Below are 22252 nucleotides of genomic sequence, written 5' to 3' on the forward strand. Positions count from 1 at the left end.
GGTCTACGCCTGTTTTGTTGATTTCAGAAAGGCCTTTGACTCCATCTGGCATGAGGGTCTTTTCTACAGGCTCCTTGAAAGTGGAATTGGGGGGAAAACATACGATTTCATCAAAGATATGTATACAAAAAGCAGATATGCCATAAAAATTGGAGACAAACAAACAGCCTTCTTCTCCCAGGGCCGGGGGGTCAGACAAGGATGCAACCTCAGTCCCATCCTCTTTAATTTATATATCAATGAATTAGCAAACCAATTAGATCGGTCCACAGCACCTGGCCTCATCCTGAAAGACACAGAGGTCAAAAGTCTCCTATATGCAGACGACTTAGTGCTGCTCTCATCCACTAAAGAGGGTTTGCAACAGCACCTGAACATCCTGCAGGACTTCTGTCAGACCTGGGCCCTGACTGTAAATACCACAAAAACAAAGATAATGATCTTTCAAAAGCAATGCACAAATCTAATGAACACACACAATTTCTATTTGGACAACACTAAATTACAACAGAACACAAACAACACATACCTCGGCCTAAACATCACATACACAGGAAACACCAACATGGCTGTGAAGGATCTGAGAGACAAAGCCAGAAGAGCTTTCTGCGCCATAAGAAGAAATATAAAAACAAACATTCCAATTCGAATCTGGCTAAAAATATTCCAATTTGTAATTGAACCAATTCTCCTATATGGAAGTGAAATCTGGGGTCCTAAATTAAATCAAAATTTCGACAAATGGGACAAAACAGTCATAGAAAGTTTCCACACTGAGTTCTGTAAGAACATCCTACAGGTCCAGAGAAAGACCCCAAACAACGCCTGCAGAGCAGAACTGCCAATACCCCTTATTTTAAAAATACAAAAGAGATCAATTAAATTTTACAACCACCTGAAGTCAAGTCACCCACAGACATACCATAACAAAGCCCTCAGCTGCCCATAGAATATTCCCCTCGGCCGGCTGGTCCTGAGGCTCTCTGCAGACCAAAACACCAACCCAATCAGACCCAACCAAATGATAAACCATCAGAAAGAAAAATACATTACATATTGGAAAGAAACAACCAAAACACAGAGTAAATTACAATGTTATCTGGCCCTAAACAGAGAATACACGTTAGCAAATTATCTGAGCACAATCCAAAGTGCTTCAGTGAGGAAAGTGTTGGCTATGTACAGACTCAGTGGACACAGTCTTGCCATAGAAACAGGTCGCCACAGACAGAACTGGCTGCCAGAGGAGGACAGACTCTGCTCCCAGTGTGACAGAGGACAGGTAGAGACAGAGCTCCACTTCCTCACCTCATGTCCAAAATATCAAACGTTAAGAAACAAATATTTCACACATATAACACAAACATGCCCCGAATTTGAATTTAAAACAGACACAGAGAAACTCCCTTATTTACTGGGAGAAATCCCCAAATGTTTAACGACTGCAGCAAAATTCATCTGCTGCTGTAACGAGCTGAGAACGACCAGTGGACACTGAGATACACAACTAATACACACACACACACACACACACACACACATGAACACACACACACACACACACACACACACACACACACATAAACACAACAATGTAACACTTCAACCCCCTCAGACACACATACATGTATATAGTTTAATGTTAAATTTTATATATCACTTGTTATTACTTATTATTACTATTATTTACCACTACTTTTACTACTAATACTATTACTATTATTGTTGTTATACTATTTTTACACTTATTTTATTTTATGTTATTAATTCTCTAAGTGCTTTGACAATATTGTTATTATAACTTTCATGTCAATAAAGCAAATTTGAATTGAATTGAATTGAGAGAAGGTGTCCGGTGTATTATAGGGGGGTCCTCCGGCAGACTAGGCCTAAGTCAGCCTAACTAGGGGCTGGTACAGGGCAAGCCTGAGCCAGCCCTAACTATAAGCTTTATCAAAGAGGAAAGTCTTAAGTCTAGTCTTAAATGTGGAGACGGTGTCTGCCTCCCGGACCGTAACAGGAAGATGATTCCACAGGAGAGGAGCCTGATAGCTGAAGGCTCTGGCTCCTGATCTACTTTTGGAGACTTTAGGGACCACGAGTATAGGGTGGTGTGGTGGGATAATATGGCACTATGAGCTCTCTAAGATATGACGGAGCTTGACCATTTAGAGCTTTATAAGTTAACAGTAGGATTTTAAATTCAATTCTGGATTTTACAGGGAGCCAGTGCAGAGAAGCTAAAACAGGAGAAATATGATCTTGTTTCTTAGTTCCTGTTAGTACACGTGCTGCTGCATTCTGAACTAGCTGGAGAGTTTTTAAGGACTTACTAGAGCTACCTGATAATAGAGAGTTACAGTAATCCAGCCTTGAGGTAACAAAAGCGTGGACCAATTTTTCTGCATCTTTTCGGGTCAGGATAGGCCTAATTTTCACAATATTACGCAGATGAAAAAATGCAGTCCGTGAGGTTTGTTTTAAATGAGAATTAAAAGACAAATCTTGATCAAATATTACTCCGAGGTTTCTTACGGTAGTGCTAGAGGCCAGAGCAATGCCATCTAGAGAAACTGTGTCATCAGATAAAGAGTCTCTGAGTTGTCTGGGGCCAAGAACAATAACTTCAGTTTTGTCTGAATTTAACATCAGGAAATTGGTGCTCATCCAAGTTTTTGTGTCTTTAAGTTATGGAGTTTAGTTGTATCTTAAATTCAGACACTGATGTTTGGTCGCTGTGTTCAGGTTCTGGGACCTGGCGTATCCCGAGAGGTCGTACATCGTGGCGGGAGGAGCCAATGACTCGCTGCACTGTCCGTCTGTCCTCTACAGCAGGAAGATCATTGAGGGGACTGAAGTCGTACAGGTGGGTACACACACACACACACACACACACACACACCAGACAGGTATATGGTAACTAACAGTCTGAGGATATCAAACACTAAATACAGAAAATTCTATGAACAGGATTTCCCATCATGCCTCTGTGACTGTAAGGTCATTAACCCTTTAATGTGTCCGCTGCAGGAGATCCACAGTAAACAGAAGAGCGGCGTGGTGGAGGACTCGCCTCGCCGCGGCCCAGAATCCCTCCCTGTGGGACACCATGACATCATCACTGACATCGCCACCTTCCAGACGACGCAGGGCTTCATCGTCACCTCGTCCAGAGACGGCATCGTCAAAGTCTGGAAGTGAGGTCACGCCACCGACTCACGAACAGCACACACACACACACACACACACACACACCCACAGAACATGTGTGTACCTCATGTGGACTCTGATCTGTGATGGATTGAGACAGGAAGTGACATCATCCATTCACTCGTTACAGTTTAAATGAATGAACTTATCTTCAGCGTTTCCCTGTAGTTGATGAACACCTCCTCCCGTTGGCTGCTTCTGTTGATGCGTCACAGTCACACGTGGGTTCTTGTTCCTCCCCGTCATATCTACACAGCGAGGCGGCAGGTGTCAGAGAACATTGTTAATCTGTGCCCTCAGTACGCTTATTTTGACTTCTGTTAAAAGACGTCAACGCTCACACAGAGTTTAACGACCAACACATGAAGTCATCTCAGTTTGAATCAGAATCACAACTTCAGTAAATGAAAGTCGTCCACAGCGACTGTGTGAAAGAGACGAGGACGGATGGCGTCAGATTTAGACCCTGTCTGCATGCACACAGGTATTTTTGAAAACTGGTATTTTCCTTTCAGGCTTAAATGAAATATTAAGTCACTGAAGGCCAAAACACACCAGAGGCAAACGCTCACATCAGAAAATACGCCCCTGTTATTCTCAGTGTACAAGTGTTTGGGAAATGATGACATCATCTCCTCAATTTGCACATACCCATCTTTGCTTTGTGTCATAAGCACGCTCCAGAAACAACAACAGCGGCGACCAACTTGTTTGTTCGTTAGCACTGTTGGTTCTAATGAAGCTGAGGCGCCGGACGGTTCGTTACACAGAACCATCTGAGAAGTGGATTAGATGAACCATCTTTTTGTCACCGTCTATCACACGCTAACTTCAGTCAGATCAGATCATGGAGGATATGACGTCACAGAGACAGTCAGTGTCAACATCTGTTTGATGGAGAGGCCTCAGTGTCGTTCTCTGCTCTTCCTTCATTAAAGAAACGCTCTCCTGTTCTGATTTACTGAAGCTGCTGCAGCATCAACGCTGACCTCTTCAGGAGCTGCGACTCTGTGCCGTCACACAGCTAAACCTCAGCTGTAGCTGCCAGTCGCTCCTCACAGGACGTCACTGCTGGTTCAGACACAAACTTGAACCTTGATTAAATGGATTCTCACATGATCTTGTGACATCATGAGAATTCAGCTGCTTTACACTGAGACTTAATGTTGCTGCGCCACTGTGCAGACGAGCGGAGGTGTCTGCTGGGCTCAGTGTTGTTCGGTCCAGCTCAGCGTCCGCCGTTTAAAGTCCTCCAGAAACAGCATGTTTGGAATGTTGTCATGGACTCCATCACCACCGACTGACTCGACAAGCGCTTGGAGCTGTTTCTGCGCTTTAGTGTGGACAGAGATGTTTTGTAAAGTGAAGGTCATATGAATGGATTTATTTATTTATATCAGTTTTCAGAAATACCTGTCTACATGTAGACAGAGCCTTTTCAGGGCACACATTTCTCATACAGGGAATAAAATCTGCATATTGAAGTCAAATGATATAAATCATAGTGAAATATAGTTATATAAGAACATGAATTACTAAATTAGAAAACTACTAACCACACGCTCTCTGTGACACCTGCTGCTCTCTGCAGACTCAGCGTCTGCTCCAGTCCTCTGACAGGAGGAGGTCAAACTGGTCCTGAACCTGCTCTTTACATTTCACATGAAATTATTCACAGTGGTTCACACAAAATCTATTGATTTTAGCTTTTAGACGTGATGGATGTCGTTTCCATGACAATCTTTTCACGCCCCTAAAAACAGTTTATCAGCAGCCCCAACAATAACATTAACACAACCATATGCACCTGTTCTTCATCTCTCTGTGTCCTCTTCGGTCTGCGCTGTAGACTTTGTACATACGTTACTTTAAAATCTGAGTAATATAAAGTTTGATTTGAAACTTGTGTAAAATATCAAAGATGCATTTTGTTGCTGCAGAAATGTTACAAACTGCAGATGAACCATGTGACCTGCATTTCAGTGTTTGTCCGTTCACTTCAATAAACTCAGCAGCAAAAAAAAAATCTCCTCATGATTTTGTTTCGTCCAGTGAAATGATCGATTCGAGGTTTGTAATAAAGTTACTGGGTTCATAGAAATAAATGTAATTACTAGTAATAATTTAACATTCGGAGGCTGTTCAGTGTTTCAGCTTTATGCTCATAATTATTTTAAGAGTGACTCAAACTGTGGCACTTCTCTTTTTGTAAGGCATCTTTATTTTGTTAACCTGAAGCCTATTTTCTCGTGTTTCTGTCTGAGTAACCAATGAGTGCAATTTTTTAAATTAGTAGTGTAGAGAGAGAGAGCGCTGCAGCAGGCAGCCAGGAAACGGACTGAAATGTGACATTGAGGGCGTGTTCGCTCCGCCTGTTATCGTACATCCACTGAAAGATTCTCAGATTGTTATTCTGTGTCTGACAGCATTATAGACAGGATCCTACAGAGACAGAGCTTTATATTAAAGAGTAAGATCCTTTTTGTTTAAGCAGAAACAGCCCTGAAATCTCAATCACCAAATTCACCAGACTCCATTTAAATAAACCCTAATTTTATCACTGCAAAACAGACTTCATTCAGAGCTGGTACATGAACCCAAAACAACTTCTGAGTCCTCCAGCTTGTTTTCCATCGCTGGCAGACTTGTTTGACCCTGTGAACGCAACTTCCCTCTTTCCTTCCTTCAACCACCTTCTTGAAAATTGAATGTTGCTAATTTGTGCATATTCAAAAACCTGTTTATATCCAAGTCTCTCAGAAAGTTTAAAAGTTACATAAAGTTAAGAGACATAAGAAATACGGGCTTTTCTTTTGGGCACCTCGACCTGAAACTGTTGGCGAGATGGTTTGTGCACGTCTGCATCGCAACATGCAGACCGGACTAAACAGACACACAGCTGTGTCACGCAACTGTTAAAACCCCCAGCTGAGACACATAATCTGCACACACTGTTTACATGTCCAAATACTGATATTAAAACCAGAATAACACCATAGCACATGTCTTAATCAGAAAAAGGCCTGATTGAGAGTATCTAAACAGAATGAGCTGTTTACATATTCTGAGTGATAGTTGAATATCAGTCACTGTAAACTGCAGTGTGAGAACAAAAACTGACCGCTGGAGCAACAGCAGCAACTGGAGGCCTGGAGCTTGTCCTGAAACATGCTGAGAAATCCCAGAGTCTGTTTTAACAACATCTGACTGTCAGCTAATCAGCAGGTTGTTCACCTCCCCCGCCAAGTTAAAGTTCTCATCATCAGGTTTCAACAATCAAATAAACAAACTGTGCATCAGGTTTTCTTAAATTCTTTATTGTTTGTTTTTTACATGAAGCACCATTGGTTGGTTTGATAAACCACAGTCCGTGATCTCAGGTCCAGACAGACGATGACAGAGACTGAAACCTCGACACGTTTTCAGACCTTTTAAGGCTCAAACTGGGACTTGAGTCGCTCTGCAGCCACTTCAGGCACGACGTGTTTATCTCTGTGAATAACTGAACAATGATCAGGTCTGTGTAGCGGCAGCAGCTCGAGCTCAGTTTGATCCTTTTAAAGAGAAACTTTGACTCTTAGGGCTCTAGTTTCGCAGACTGGGCGAGGCGGGGGCGCAGCGCACCTGCCCTTCGCCAACTGGGTGTGGCCAGGTGGATTTTGCAAGTTTGGCACACCGTGCGCCTGGCGCAGCTACTCCTCTTTCCCACCTCCGTCCCTCCTACCTGCGCAAGTCGGTAAGAGGGAGGAGAGGAGGCGTGGAGTGGGTTTTACACACATCACACCAATCAAATGAGCCCCTCTCCTCGCCCTTAAATGCGCCGTGCAAAGGCGTAATGAGAGTTTACTCAATTCGCCATGGCAGAAGAGAGCAGCAGAGTCAGACGGCCAAACTTCTCCCAGGAGGAAACTGATGTTGTGGTCCGGGAGGTCCAAGCTCACAGTGTCCGAATATACAGAACTGCGAGCAGACCTCCACGGGCTGATGATGCAAAGGTAGCCTGGGAGGAGGTCACCACAATTGCGGGCGCTCTCTCTTTCTCTCTTGCAGTCTCACTCTGTTTCTTTTCTTTTGACTTTTCTAAGATGACAGATGCTGAATATATACTCCCTATCTGATGCTGTGGCTGTTTGTGGTTGGCTGAGAGGGATGTGAACTCATTAGTTTGCAGCTGTGTTAATCAAATCAGGTGTGGTTTCCATTAAACGTGCCAAACGGTGCCAATCCCCTTTGATGTGACATCAGATGTGACGGGACAGTCGATATAGAGATACATTTATGTGCTGATTGCAGATAGTTGCATTGAATAGTGGTTTTGTGGCTATTTATTGCATCGTTAATGTGCCTGATATTCTGGAAACCTGCCTGTGAGGTTTTGGTGACGTGTGCACACTGTCCGCCGGTCAGCCAAACTTCGTCTTACACCGGCTGCGCTCCCCCTGCGCTGACAGTAGACCTGGTTTCAGCTGGCGAGCTTTTAGCGCACCTTTGGCGAAGCCTTTTGGCACGAAACTGTCACTGCGCCAAACTGGATCTGTCGACACCTCCCCCTGCTGCGCCGCCACACCCATCTCAGCGCACCTCGGTCTGCCAAACTACCAAACTGAGCACGCCTCGGAAACTAGCTCTGCGCGGGGTTCGCCACCCTGCGCTGCGCTGGGAAACTAGTGCCCTTAGTTTCAAAGTTTGGTCCGTCAGCTGACACAGTTTTATTCAGCAGCTTGTTCTTTCTGTTTTTTTGGGGGGGATTCTGGGAGTTTCTGTTCTACAGTCTGAAACATGATGCATCACAGGCTCTTTAACGGCTGAGTCAGTTTATAGACAGTAAAACGTGGGAAGATGTAGAAGTTCTGACAGAGTAAACGAGCAGCTTAGGTCCCGAGTCCTGCACTTTGTGTTTCAAGTCCTAAACAAGTCATTATTTGTCTGGTTGGAAGAGAATATTGAGTCAAAGGTCTGAAGTCATGAGTCAAGTCTTTTGATTTTGTCAGATTGAATCTACAGTGAGCCCCAGTCAGCGCCGCCTCAGATCTCAGCTTCATAACTGATGACCAAAACTCTGAAAGCAAGACTCAGATACCTTCCCTCGTGTCTGGAAACTGTGTCATTGCAAAGTGGCTGAGTTACAAAGTTAAAAACTGGAGCTGATCATCATGAAATAACACTTTCATATCTTCTATTATAAAAACTTTAAAATTAACGTCACTAACTTTCTGAAAAATTGAAATCCTAAGACTGTATGATAATACGTTTGTACTGAGTACTTTTAAAGTGACTGTGTCCACATACAGTTACACTTCCTGTTTGTCTTTCAGCAGCTGCATGTGGGTCAGTCATTTACCATCAGTGATGTAAAAAGGCGTGTTGTGGAGCTCATTTACATAAACACACTGTAAAGATATACTACGCAGGATTTCCTTTGCAAACACGTAACCTCTCAGTCATCACTTCCGACCCTCTCTCTGTGAGTAGGTGTTTATCTGCAGAGGTTCCGCCCTCTGCCTGTTTATGGGCGTGTACCCCTGCAGCCCTGAGGTGAGGGCGGGGCTTTATGAAACGTTGCGAGGTTCAAGACCGTAAGCAGCACGCAGAGACAGCGCTGAAAAACGGAAATACAGGGACGCAAAACAAGAGTGAATCTGTGGTTGGCTTTTATTTTCACTTTGGATGGCGAGCGTGTTCACAAACACTAACTGACAATCCTGCATAGTTTACCTTTAAAGGGACAGTTTGGATTTTTGAAGCAGGGTTGTATCAGGCACGTATCAACAGTCAGTTTGGAGAAAAAGGCTGGAGTCTAACATGAGCGATCAGCAACACATTGCTGTGGACAGGGTCAGCAACAAAACTTCGCCAGCTACAAAAATCAGTGTCACTTAAAGAGAACGCTGTCCTGAGAGTATTTTATCAGCTTTACCTCGCTGTCAGAAAGTCTGTTCTGACAGGGAAGCTGTTAAAGGCTTCAGTTCCCCATCTATGCTCTCGTCAAGGCCAGACTCCATTTAAAAAAACAGTAATTTGGGCTCGCTGAACACAGGAGCTGCTGGTCGACTGCTGCCTCGATCGGTTAGTTTGTTTGTGTTACTGTGTGACTTTGGTGAAAGCGAACTAACCCTTTAAAAAGCCAAAATCACACAATAACACAAACTGACTAACTGATGGAGGCAGCAGTCGACGAGCAGCTCCTGTGTTCAGTGAGCTTAAATCAGTGTTTTTCTCAGTGGAGTCTGGCTTTGAAGAGAGCGATGTTACAGCCTCATTTTCCTGTTGGGAATCACTGTGTGACATTTAAGTAAAGCCATAAAAATACTCTAAATATAGTGCACACTTGAACTGGTATTGATTTTTTTTAAAGTGGTTAAAATACGTTTTGTTGCTGACCCCTCCTCATCAGTAGACTGCAGAGCCTCCATGTTGGACTCAGGCCTGCTTCTTCAAACTGGGGGCGTGCCGACAGCTCCTGTATGTAATGTACTGTCTATGGATAAGTCCTCATACAGCTGCACTTCAAAAGATCTGATCTGTCCCTTTAACGTTTGTCATTTCTGTGATTCCTTCAAACTCATTCTGAGTCTCAACACACTTATATTCATCAGCCTCCACCTGCTTCAAAGAACTAGCACCTGATGTGAAGAAAACAAAAGTAACCTGTAGAGACGTGTGAACAGTGTCCAGCAGTTCAAGAGTTTTTTATTGCAAGATGTTGAAGGTTTTAAAAAAAGAGCTTTGAGGGATTAAAACATGCACGTTGAAGGAAAAATGACTAAAAGCTGCAGAGCTCTGGAACAGTTGAAACTTTCCCTGAAGGTGTTTTAGCAGAAACTAGTTAGCAGTTTAACGTCCCAGACCCACCGCAGCTGTGAGGAACGGCTTTAAAATAATTCACACTAAGTTTCTGTGGTGTTTTTCCTTGAAGATGCATGTTGTCATGTTCTCTGAAGGTTTCGCTGACACACGTTTGGTGTGCAGCGGTGATTTTGTGTTTTCTGTCCAACCGATCTGGAGCCGACGTCCTCACCGACTCTTCGTCAGACAGAGGTTCTCACACTCCTCCTGTGTCTGGAAGCGGTTTTCGTTTCCGCCGCAGCCGCCGTACCAGAAGCGAGAACACTCCCTCTGCTCGGTGTCAAAGAACCACATCATGGTGTAGTTCTGGCAGCTGCCCTGGTCCTGGCTCAGGAAACAGCTGTCTGTACGAAGAGCAGAGGAGAGAGGTACAGTCAGCATCACTCAGCATTTCTCTGTGACAACGTCCTCTGAGTTTAAAGCACCACACTGAGCGTCATGTCTGTTTCATCAAACTGACGACTGATTTTGTTTGATTTCATTCCTGCTGAGCATTTTCTGAATCATTCATCAGGTTTGGGATTATTGTCTGTCCTTCAGGCAGCCTTTGGTTTCAGTTATTCTCCAAGAAAATCAGCTGCCAGGGACTTAAAGGGATAGTTCGGACAGTTTGATGCGGATATCTGTTGGCATGGCCCCAATTTGGAGAAGCAGGAAGGAGTACTGATGTGGACGGGAGCAGGAACCAGAGTTCGTTTGTAACTGGACTGAGACCACCTCTTCAAGAAGGTCTCTGTCCGGTTGTTTTGGTGCACACCTGAGTGTGAATGCTGTGTTCACACCTGCCCAAACGGACCGCACTGAGGGGGCAAACGAACTGGAGTTTGAATGAACTGAACCAAACAGGGCAGGTGAGAAATCACCCTAAGATTAAGCAGTGAAAATATTCTAAATATAGTGTACAATTAAACTGAAATATTTTTTTTTTTTTTTTTAGTTGGCTAAAATACAATTTGTTGCTGCCACCATCCACAGCAGGACTTTGCTCTGCTTTATGTCGAACTCCAGCCTGCTTCTCCAAACTGGGGGAACGCTGACTGAAATCCACTGTACCTAATACACTCAGGGCCGAATTCACAAAGAATGAACTGCGGCCACTGATAGCACCTTGAATTGCACTTCACTTGCACCCGCAGTTTGCTCCGTCTTAACGTCCTATTCACAAAGGATATTGTGCTAATGATATACCAGCGCAAACACGCCCCCAAAGTTTGGCAGCTGAGTGCAGTTTGCCCCTGATTTGCCCCTGATTGCAATTAGCCACATGGCAAAGTATAAATGCTGGCTTTGCGCCAAGAACACCGTGGCAGAACACTGGCAGCTAGGAAGAGAAAGATGACATTTTCAGAACGCGAGCTTGAGGTCCTGACCGAGGAGGTGCGAACCCATTCTTCAAAACTCCAGGCAAGAAATACAACGGCTGGAGAAAGAAACTGTATTTGGGATTTGATATCCCAGTCTGTGAGTTCCATAGGAGTTTTCAAACGCACGCCATCGGAATGTAAAAGAAGATTTGAAGCGGAGGACCAAAGAAAAATGATCATATAATTTCAGTCTAACAGTGTGGGATGGGTTGAGGCTGTGGATTTGACCCAGTCTGACCACTTTATCACTATTCCCTCTCACTTGGAGCTGTTTTTTCGTTATCTTTTGAATTTAATATGAATTATGGAACCGTTTTTGTTCACGTTTGTTTCCCCCGTTTCGTAAAATAAATTATTGAAAGTTGCTTTTGAAGTGCGTAACAGAAGTGCGTTTTGAGAACGACCGCAGACTGTCACCTGCTCAACGCATCAGTATCTTCGGATGCCATTAAAGTAATAATGATTATAATAATAATGTCAAAATATTATCTACAGACTGATTTAACAGACGATCACGATCACTGGAAAGTCTGGGCGAGAGGCTTCCACAGAGGAGCGCCCAGTTTGCACCAGCTTTCTAAAGACGTTATTTACTTCACTCAAACTGCGTGTGGCTGTTAGCGCTGGTGTTAGTGAATTAGACGTTGTTTATCAATGAGGCTCATTTGCATAGAAAGGGGCAGTTTTCCCGCCAAATATATGCACATTACCTCATTTAAATACGTGCAGATAACACCAGAGCACCGAGACGCAGTCTGCTTGGCAGCGCAGTTAGTGGAGCATTTCACCCTCTGCGCGTGCTTTGTGAATTAGACGGTATCTGTTTGCTCCTTTTTTACCGGTTTAGCGGCCACAAAAGCCACGCAATCCTTTTGTGAATTCGGCCCTCACTGTGGATACTTGATACAGCCCCACTTCAAAAAAAATCTAAACTGTCCCTTTAAATTTTACTTTCAGGCACCTAACCGTAAAGAGACTAAATTTTGTGATCTGCATGTTGATTTTCACTGGAGTTCCTTCTTCCAGGAAACTGGTAAACAATTAAATCACAACTGAAAATGCTCATCAGGACACAAACACATTCTTCACCAGTACGGTCCATTAAACACAAAACAGTCTTTACCTTTGGAGGCGAAGCTGGCGAGCTCCGGTGTGGGCAGGATGTTTGGATCTGTGAGAGACGACACAGTCAGCATGGAGCTCCAGGTATTTAACCAACAACACGTCATCACACACTGCAGCATCACTGAGTCTTTATTCTGCAGTCCATGCTTCCTTTACATCGTCACTAACCGAGCTCACACCAGCGTGAATTAAATTAAAGCAGGAAGTGAGCTAGTTACTAATAATGTGAATGTGAACGTGAGCAGAGACTTCATCATGAAAAACCCAACATGGATGTGTTTAAAAAACATTTGAGGATTTACATTGAAATGTCTGTAACTAATGGAGAGACAAAACTTGACGAGTAGAGTTACTGTGCTCACTGTAGTAATTAATTACTCTGTAATTTCCCAGTAAGTACCTGTGGTTGTATTAACATTAAAAACTTAAAGTGAAAAAATGTCGTTATAGAGTCTGTTTCAATCTTCATTGATCTTCCACCATGTAAAGTCATATTGTGATGAAGACAGAGACAGCGAGCAGTACAGACAAAATATTAAAGTTATAAGACGAGATGAAAAAGACGAGACACTGTTAATATCGAACATTCAGCCTGACGTAGAATCAAAGTGTTAAAACATTCATATAAGAAGCGTTCACGTGAGGCAGTCCACAGAAACAGTCAGGACTTACTGCGGGCGCCACATGTCCAGAAACATTCATTTTCCGTTTTAAAGCGGTTGGCGTTACCGCCGCAACCGCCATACCAGAAGGGAGAGCATGCACCGATGTCTCTGTCAAAGAACCACTGCTGGACATACTGCGCACAATGGGTACCAGTATCAGCATCCAGCTGACACTGGGCTGAAAGCAGAACACACACACATTTACTACAAACACGAACAACAGTCCTCTGGAGCAGCAGCTCTGTAACCATCAGAAAACCTGCACTCGTCCACTGCAAGCGCACTATGCTGAAATATGATCTTAACTTTGATATTTAATATTAAAATGAACCGACTCTAGTCTGTAAAACATACATGTTAAGACCTGCTGCTCCGAAGAACACATGCAGTCTGATGAGGAATACATGTAGACATATGGATCATTCCAGACAAACAAACACCAAACGGATTTAGTCTGATCACAGTTCGATATAACAAGCAAAGCGTAAAGAAAAGATTTAATACAACACAGCTGATAAATAAAAGAGATGAGATAAAGACAGAAACATACAGCATGCATTCAGAGAGCATATTAGTAACAACTAAAAACTGCAGGTTTTAGACAGTTTTCATTTGTTTCATTTATTGACCTGCTACTGACAGAAAACTTTACATGTTTGTGGCCGTACTGCAAGTTTGGATATTGTGGCATGTAATGAAGACTGCAGCCTCTAGGGGGCACTAACAGGGCTGAAGACTTGAAGGCCTCTAGTCTCAGGTCTCGGGTAACCAGTCACCAGGCTGATCCATAAGCTCCAGGATTTTCTTCCCTTTTACTGCAAATATCTCAATTCATGTTTATTAATTAAGTGGGTGGGTGGTGTTTATACGTGGCCTTTTATATTTATATTTGTATACAACATTATGCTATAACAATGTTATACTAGACTGTCAGACTCATGATGGAAAGTCTGTGTCATAGTGCAGTATTCCATAACAAGTTTCCTAATAATGTATGCCATTAAAACAAAAGTGAAGTATGCGCTTAAAAATTGACATGTGTCATAAAAGTATTGTAAGTCATAAAAAAGCCCCAAATATCCTAGTATAGTATGTTATTGAAATGCCATAAAAGAAAAAAGTCATTTTATACGAACCATAAAAATGCCCCAAAAAAAGTCATTGCATAGTGTCTTAAAGAAAGCTTAAGAAGTCATCGTGTAGTCTGTTATTTAAAAAAAAAAAAAAAAAGCAAAAATGGTCATAGTATACTTTGTCAAAAAAATGTGAAAAACCTCATAATATAGCATGTGGAAAAACTGTTAAAAATGTTGTAAAAACTGAAAAAAAAAAAAAATCATAGAAATAGTATGTCGAAAAATGTCATAGTATAGTATGTTGAAAAAAACTGAAAAAAAACCCCATCATAGTATAGTATGCTGAAGAGAAAAAAAAAATCATAGTGTCGTATGTCAAAAAATGTCATAGTACAGTCCCTCAAGAAAAACGCGATTATGCGATCGCATAATTCAACGCATAAACAGCCAAAGTCTGCATATTCATGCAGGGGCCGCATTTTTTCAAAGACGCCGCAATTTCGCTGCATGAATCGCCGATTTCCGCGTAAAATGCGCAAAATATGCGGGGCTTGCATGATTTCAACATCTCGCGTTTTCGTTGCAAGAGAGGTTTTCCTTGTGAACGCTCTCTGTGATGTACAAACAACTTTTGTGTCTCTCTGAGGCTTGCTGTGCGCGTCACGTGATGAGACAGAGCGCGCACTAGGCAGAGTCGGTGTGATGTTTCTTCTCCTCCTGTGGGGAGGAGGGAAGAAACCTTCCAGTTGAAATAACTCTTGATCTAAAAGAGCTGCTTATGATTTTAGGCATGAATGTGGGATTCGGCCTCAGAGTAGCACTGCGGTGCCAAAGAGCGTGTGACAGGTCTCTGTCGCCTGACTCCTTTCAAAAAGCGCTTAACCAGCGGGTGCGCAAAAACGGATCTCTCTCCATAGCCTTCATGACATAATATATATTTTATTTATTTATTTATTACATAAGTTGTAGCATATTCTAGCTACAGAACTTGTTTGACTCAGCAATGTTTTGTAAGTTTGAGCCATGTGTTTATTAAGGTCTGAAATAAAACAAGATGAGAACTTAAATATTCCCTGCACTTTCTGTGATGTAGTATGCTTGCTTATCACAGGAAGTAATTAGAAATGACTACATTAAGGTAGTAGCCTAGTGAGAACAGGGTGTTGGGGGAATCACTTTTTTCCTCTTTTTCATCAAACCGCAGTTTTTGCAAGTTCCTGCAATTTTCACAAGTTCCCGCAATTTTTGCAAGTTCCCACAATTTTTACAAGTTCCTACAATTTCCATCGCATTTTCAAGAAAACATGCCGCATAATCAAGGATTTTTGCCCGCAGCAATCACAAAAAAACTCCATTTCCATTTTTCTGGAAGGACTGATAGTATAGTATGTTGAAAAAACTGAAAAAATAAATAAATAAATCATAGTATATGTCCAAAAAAAAAAAAAATATCATGGTATAGTATGTTGAAAAATGTCTTAGCATAGCATGTCGAAAAAACTGAAAAAAAAAAAAAAAAATCATAGTATAGTGTGTCGAAAAACGTCATAATATAGTATGTCAAAAAACTGAAAAGAAAGAAAAAAAAAGTGTCATAGTAGAGTATGTCGAAAAGTGTGTTAGCTTGGCATGTCAAAAAAACTGAAAAAAAAAAAAGTGAAAATATGTTGAAAATACTGAAAAAAACGTCATAGAATAGCATGCTGAAAAATGTCATGAGGGTAGGTGTGTTCTTCTTTGTGTTGTCCCGTGTTTCTCCGTAGAGCCTCGCCACAGGTTCTGCCCTTGCCCTCCTTGCTGTGAAGAGAGGTTGACTACATCGGCATCTATTCTGCTCAGGACGTGGTGGTTAAAAGGCCTGGAGAGCATAACTGTTGGGACCAGTGGGCAACTTTGGCAGCTTCAGTGCCGTGTGTTGGTCATAGTTTGACAATATCTGACTTATGGTGTACCATAATGAGGAATCTCTCCTCGCGTCTGGAAGGACAGTGTTGACAGTGTTATGTTAAAATATTTCGTTTGAATGAGTAGTTAACCTGTTTATTTAGTTCACTTTCTTTAAATTTGAAAGAAAGTAGTGTTTAGTTAATGCTAACTTCATTTGCCTTTCTTCATTGTGTAAATAAACTTTTTTTTACCAATACATCTGTTTCTCCCCCTGCCTCATTTCATTGTTACTTTACTTTATGAAAAATGTCATAGTAGAATATGTGGAGAAAACTGGAAAAAAAAATGTTGACATTTGAAAAATGTCATAGTATAGCATGTCCAAAAACTTCACAGTATAGTGTGTAAAAAAACAAAACAAACAAACAAAAAAAACCGTCATAGTATACCATGTCGAAAATGTAAGTCAAAGAAACTGAAGAAAACTTCATAGTATAGCAAGTCGAGAAATGTCAAAGTATGTTATGTTGAAAAGACTGAAATTAATGTCATGTTGAAAATACTGCAATAAAACGTCATAGTATAGCGTGTCAAAAAAACTGGGGAAAAAAGTCAGTATAGTATGTCGAAAAATGTCATAGTATAGCATGTCCAAAAAAAAAAAGGAAAAAAATTCATAGTATAGTATGTCGAAAAAAACTACAAAAAAAAAGCAGTCAGAGCAGGGCAATTAGAAAAAAAATGAAAAAAACCCTGTCATAGTATAGTATGTCGAAAAACGTCACGGCATAGTATATTAAAAAAAACTGAAAAAAATTTCATAGTATAGTCGAGGAAAATGGAAAAAACATCATAGTATAGTATGTCGAAAAAAACTGAAAAAACGTCATAGTACAATATGTTGAAAAATGTTATAGCATAGCATGTCCAAAAAATTACAAAAAAAGCCGTCAGAGCAGGGCAAGTCGAAAAAAACTAATAATATAGTAAGTCGAAAAACTTAATAGTATGTCGAAAAATGTCAGTGTAGGAAGTCGAAAAAGCTGCAAAAAAAAAGTCATAGTATAGTAAGTTGAAAAAAATGAGAAAAACGTCATAGTATAGTATGTCGAAAAACAAAAAAAAGTCATAGTATAGTACGTCGATAGCATGTCGGAAAAAAACATCATAATGTAGTGTGTCAAAAAACGTCTAGTAAGTTGAAAAACACACAGTATAGTATATAAAAAAAACCTAAAAAAAAAACAGAACGGAAAAAAACAACAACGTCATAGTATAGTATGCCAAAAAAACCTGAAAAAACGTCATAGTATAGCATGTCGAAAAACGTAATAGTATAATATTTTTCTAAAATGTCAGTATAGTAAGTCGAAAAAGCTGAAAAATACGTCATAGTATATTATGTCGAAAAGACTGAAATTAATGTCATAGTATATTATGTCGAAAAGACTGAAATTAATGTCATAGTATAGTATGTCGAAAAATGTCAGTGTAGTAAGTCGAAAAAGCTGCAAAAAACGCCCTAGTATAGTATGTCGAAAAAAGTCATAGTATAGTATATCAAGAAAACTGGAGGAAAAAAAGTCACAGTATTGTATGTTGAAAAAAACTGAAAAAACATCATAGTATAGTATGTCGAAAAACGTCATAGTATAGTATATCAAGAAAACTGGAGGAAAAAAAGTCACAGTATTGTATGTCGAAAAAAACTGAAAAAACATCATAGTATAGTATGTCGAAAAACGTCATAGTATAGTATATCAAGAAAACTGGAGGAAAAAAAGTCACAGTATTGTATGTTGAAAAAAACTGAAAAAACATCATAGTATAGTATGTCGAAAAACGTCATAGTATAGTATATCAAGAAAACTGGAGGGGAAAAAAAGTCACAGTATAGTATGTTGAAAAAAAACTGAAAAAACATCACAGTATAGTATGTCGAAAAACGTCATAGTATAGTATATATCAAGAAAACTGGAGGAAAAAAAAGTCACAGTATTGTATGTTGAAAACATCACAGTATAGTATGTCGAAAAACGTCATAGTATAGTATATCAAGAAAACTGGAGCGGAAAAAAAGTCACAGTATTGTATGTCGAAAAAAACTGAAAAAACATCATAGTATAGTATGTCGAAAAATGTCATAGTATAGTATATCAAGAAAACTGGAGGGAAAAAAAAGTCACAGTATTGTATGTCGAAAAAACTGGAAAAAAAAAAGTCATAGTTTAGTATGTTGGAAAAATGAAAACATCGTCATAGTATAGTAAGTACAAAAAAAAAGTCACAGTATAGTATGTCGAAAAAAACTGAAAAAACATGATAGTATAGTATGTCCAAAAAAAAGGGAAAAAAAACCCCGTCATAGTATAGATTGTCGAAAAATGTCAGTGTAGCAAGTCCAAAAAGCTGCAAAACATGTCATGTTATAGTATGTCGGAAAAACTGAAAAAACGTCATTATAGTATGTCAGAAAAACTGAAAAAACGTCATAGTATAGCATGTTGAAAAATGTAAGTTGAAAAAGCTGCAAAAAACGTCATAGTATAGCAAGTCAAAAAAACTGCAAAATAACGTCATAGTATGTCGAACAAACTGAAAAAAACATCAGAAAAAAACACAACGGCATAGTATAGTATGTGGAAATATGTCAGTATAGTATGTTGAAAAAGCTGCAAAAAATGTCATAGGATAGTATGTTGAAAAATGTCATAGCATAGTATGTCAAAAATACCAAAAAAAAGTCATGGTATAGTAAATCGAAAACAATTTAAAAAAAATGTCATGGTATAGCATGTCAAAAAACTATTAATAACTTCATAGTATAGTATGTTGACAAAACTGAAAAATGTCATAGTGTAGTATTTTGAAAAACTGTGGAAGTCATAGAATAGAGGCCTTTTTGTACCACAAATCTCAAACAAATCTTAAACTAATTCTACATCACATCTGCAGTTTTTAGTTAATGTGCCTCATTGTGTTGATTAATTTCATATTTTCAGGTCATAAATCACACAGCATGTGGTGGTATAAACCAGCATGGAGATCAGTATGTGTTATTTATATGCTCTGATTGTGTGTGTGTGTGTGTGTGTGTTTGTGTTTGGACCGTGGTGTGGGCTACCGTGAGACAGTGAGACAAATGTCTGGCCGTCTCCTCTGGTCAGGCTGTTGATGGTGTCCAGCTGGCCGGTCTCAGTCTTTGGCCTCGTGTGCTCCTGAAATCTCTCCTCCTCCTCCTCCTCCCTGAATTCCTCCTCTTCCACCACAGCCCTCCCCTGACTGGACACACAGCAGCCACCATTACTCCCTGTCATATGTGTTAGCTTTACAGTCCTGAGCTGTCCTCAGAGGAGCCTGCAGTATCTAAATCTTCCCTCTGTCACAACAGATGCTGTTAATGCTGAATATTTTATTAGTTTCTTCCTCCTACAGAGGTCTACAAGTGCAGCCAACAGTTACTTCCCTCATCCCTCTGCACATAAAGTGTCAGAAAATGCAGTAAACCTCACAGTTTCTCAGAGAAGGTGACGTTTAAATTTTTTTTGTGTGTGTTCAACAAAGAAATCCAAAGATATGGATGACATATGAAAACAAGAAAAAAAAAAAAATCACATTTAAAGGCTGGAACCAGTTCATTTTTTAAAGCATTTTTGCTTAACATTTTCTCAGCAATTTTATTTCTTTTTATTATTTGTAATTTTTTATTGTATTTATTCATTTATTTAAAAAAAATAATGTGTGAGTGTTTATTTCAATTTTAATATAAATATTTTATAAGTTATGCTTATTATTAGTGATATGTCATATATGTCAATACCATTATTCCACATGTACATACAGTATATTTAAGTTGATGTATCATCGTCTCAACCATTAACCATCTTTGCACACATACATGTGCGTACATCTGTACATGCATGTGTTTTTCCTTTTCTTCCAAATCTATTTTCTTATGCATGACTGAACATGTTTATGTATCAACATCTCTCAATAAATAACTACAAAAAACAACACCTGAGTTGTCAGACTGGCTGCTGATTAATTTTCTGATGACTGACTGATTGATTGACTCATGGCTTGAGATCTGCCGCACCACCTGTATGTGTTATCATGATAGAATGTAACTGTGCAGTTGGAGTTACCCTCCATCTTGGCCCCTCAGCTTGTCACATGTCCGTTGTAAAGAAGGAGGTGGATACGTGTTCATTCCCTCTGAAATAAACACATTCATGCAGTGAAGGACGAGTACTCAGATAGTTCAGTAAAAATACAACACTACATGTGAAAGTACAGCATTCAAAATGTAATGAAGTCAAAGTACTCAAGTATTTTCAGTAAATGTACTTAAAGTATAAAAAGTAAAAGATCTTATGAAGCAGAAACAGGTTATAAATGTGTAACTGCTGAGTGTCAGTGTGTTCTTACGTCTGAGGGTGGAGAGGAAGACTCTGAAGAAGCGCTGGGTGTAGTCCTGCTCGTCGGCCTTTAGTTTGTCCAAGTGGACCAGGTGCTGTGCTAAGGGCGGGCTGGCCAGCTCCTCCACCTGCGCCCGGTCGTAGCGCTCACCGACTGTCACCACAAACAGCGCCACCCCCTCGCACTTGGCCTTCTGGGAGATGTAGCGCAGCTTGGCTTGGTCCTCGTAAGCCGTGCGGGTGCCCACCACGGTCAGCATCACCTTACTCTTTTGGGGCTGGCTGGCCCTCAGGAGCACGTCCCTCAGGGTGAACTCCAGCGTCTGTCCCAGCGCCGAGGAGCCGCCCTGCTGCGTCATGTTCTGCAGCAGGTGGTTCTTCATCAGGTTGTGGTTCTGGTAGGTGCCTAGTCCAAACTCCACCTTGGGAGTCTGGGTGCCGCTCTGTTGGACTACAGCCACTCGGGCCAGGTTGCCGGCCCTGCGGGGCTGCGGGCTCACAACCAGCTGCTCCACCACAGAGCCAAGCAGCTGCTGGGCGCCGGCGTACTCATCAGCCTGTATCTCCCTGGAGCTGTCCAACACCATCACCAGGTCCAGATCAACCTGCTGAGGCCGAAGTGGCTCCTGGATGAAGGCGCACAGGTCCGAACGTTTGCAGGGGTCTGAAAAAACAAGAACCAGTTCTCATCCAGATAAATGTTTAATACTATTCACAGTCTGATCCTTGTATAATTATGGGATATTTCTACAACCTACAAGCATCAAAAATCTCTCAAACAAATAGAGTCGTTCTGTTATTTTGAAAGATGATGTAATCACATACAAACTAAAGTGAAGAATGAGTTTGAATGAATTTCTGACAGAAACATTACCACATGATTTCTATAAGACTTCCATGAGACTGAGCAGGAGCTTGACAGCGTACCGTAACAGATCACACAGTTCTTGACCTTCCTCAGGTCAGCGGCCATGTCCCTCCCCAGCACAGTGAAGATGGAACGTCCTGAGTCGTCGACCTGATAAGAAACAGCAGCTGTCGTTAATCACAGCTCTGAGAACAGAAGACTGAAGACAAAATCATTTCATTAATCTCCAAACATATTTCCTCTGCTGAAATAATGACAGCGTGGCAGATTATTGAGTATCAGTTTTCATGTCTGGCAGCAGGCGGAGGATGTAATCTGAACCAAACAGGGAGAGGAGGTGCTGAGGGAGTTGGAGTGAAGTTGTGTTTTAGAGCCAAACAAGGAAACCTCCTTCTTGGCAGCTCAGACGGAAACAAACACACTGATTGTTTGTAGTTTTTAATGATAATCTGCTTCGTTGTGTCGAATCACATCTGACACATCTCGATCCAGATGTTCACCTGATGAGCTCAGCAGCCAAATGACATTTAGATGTGACAGAGTCCAAGATGGAAGTGAGTTTGTTAGTTTGACCTCACTGAGTCAAAAGGAGAGAAGGTTTAAAGGTACGACATCTTTGGCACGAGGTTTCGTTCACACTCCTCCATGAGCTGAGCTGGATTTGAGGCATCTGGTGAGGGAAATGTTGACATATGTAGTAGAGATGTTAAAGGTAAGTAGGAGGCGGGTGTGAAGCTGCGTACAGCCAGAAAACAGCCCTGAGTCAAAAATAACAAAACAAGGCCTCAGACTC

The 22252-nt window shown here is 41.1% G+C and overlaps 2 protein-coding genes across 3 annotated transcripts in view; one reads left to right on the forward strand and one right to left on the reverse strand.

Moving 5' to 3' along the window:
- pik3r4 (phosphoinositide-3-kinase, regulatory subunit 4) overlaps window positions 1–5246 on the forward strand; it is a 45760-nt gene extending 40514 nt beyond the window's left edge. For both annotated transcript variants that reach the window (XM_049584872.1, XM_049584873.1), the window contains 2 exons: window positions 2746–2866; window positions 3031–5246. In XM_049584872.1, the coding sequence (XP_049440829.1) occupies window positions 2746–2866; window positions 3031–3201 (292 nt within the window). In that variant the 3' untranslated portion in view covers window positions 3202–5246. The remainder of the gene's footprint in view (window positions 1–2745; window positions 2867–3030) is intronic.
- A 4150-nt stretch (window positions 5247–9396) lies between these two features.
- Window positions 9397–22252, reverse strand: part of col6a4a (collagen, type VI, alpha 4a) — a 114195-nt gene continuing 101339 nt past the window's right edge. Inside the window, exons 40-46 of the mRNA XM_049584908.1 lie at window positions 21519–21609; window positions 20602–21255; window positions 20319–20388; window positions 19298–19455; window positions 13218–13388; window positions 12544–12591; window positions 9397–10400 (exon numbers count right to left, since the gene is read on the reverse strand). Coding sequence (XP_049440865.1) covers window positions 10225–10400; window positions 12544–12591; window positions 13218–13388; window positions 19298–19455; window positions 20319–20388; window positions 20602–21255; window positions 21519–21609 — 1368 coding nt within the window. The 3' untranslated portion in view covers window positions 9397–10224. The remainder of the gene's footprint in view (window positions 10401–12543; window positions 12592–13217; window positions 13389–19297; window positions 19456–20318; window positions 20389–20601; window positions 21256–21518; window positions 21610–22252) is intronic.

The sequence above is a fragment of the Epinephelus fuscoguttatus genome, linkage group LG8 (genome assembly GCF_011397635.1).
Source record: "Epinephelus fuscoguttatus linkage group LG8, E.fuscoguttatus.final_Chr_v1".
Classification (NCBI taxonomy): Eukaryota; Metazoa; Chordata; class Actinopteri; order Perciformes; family Serranidae; genus Epinephelus; species Epinephelus fuscoguttatus.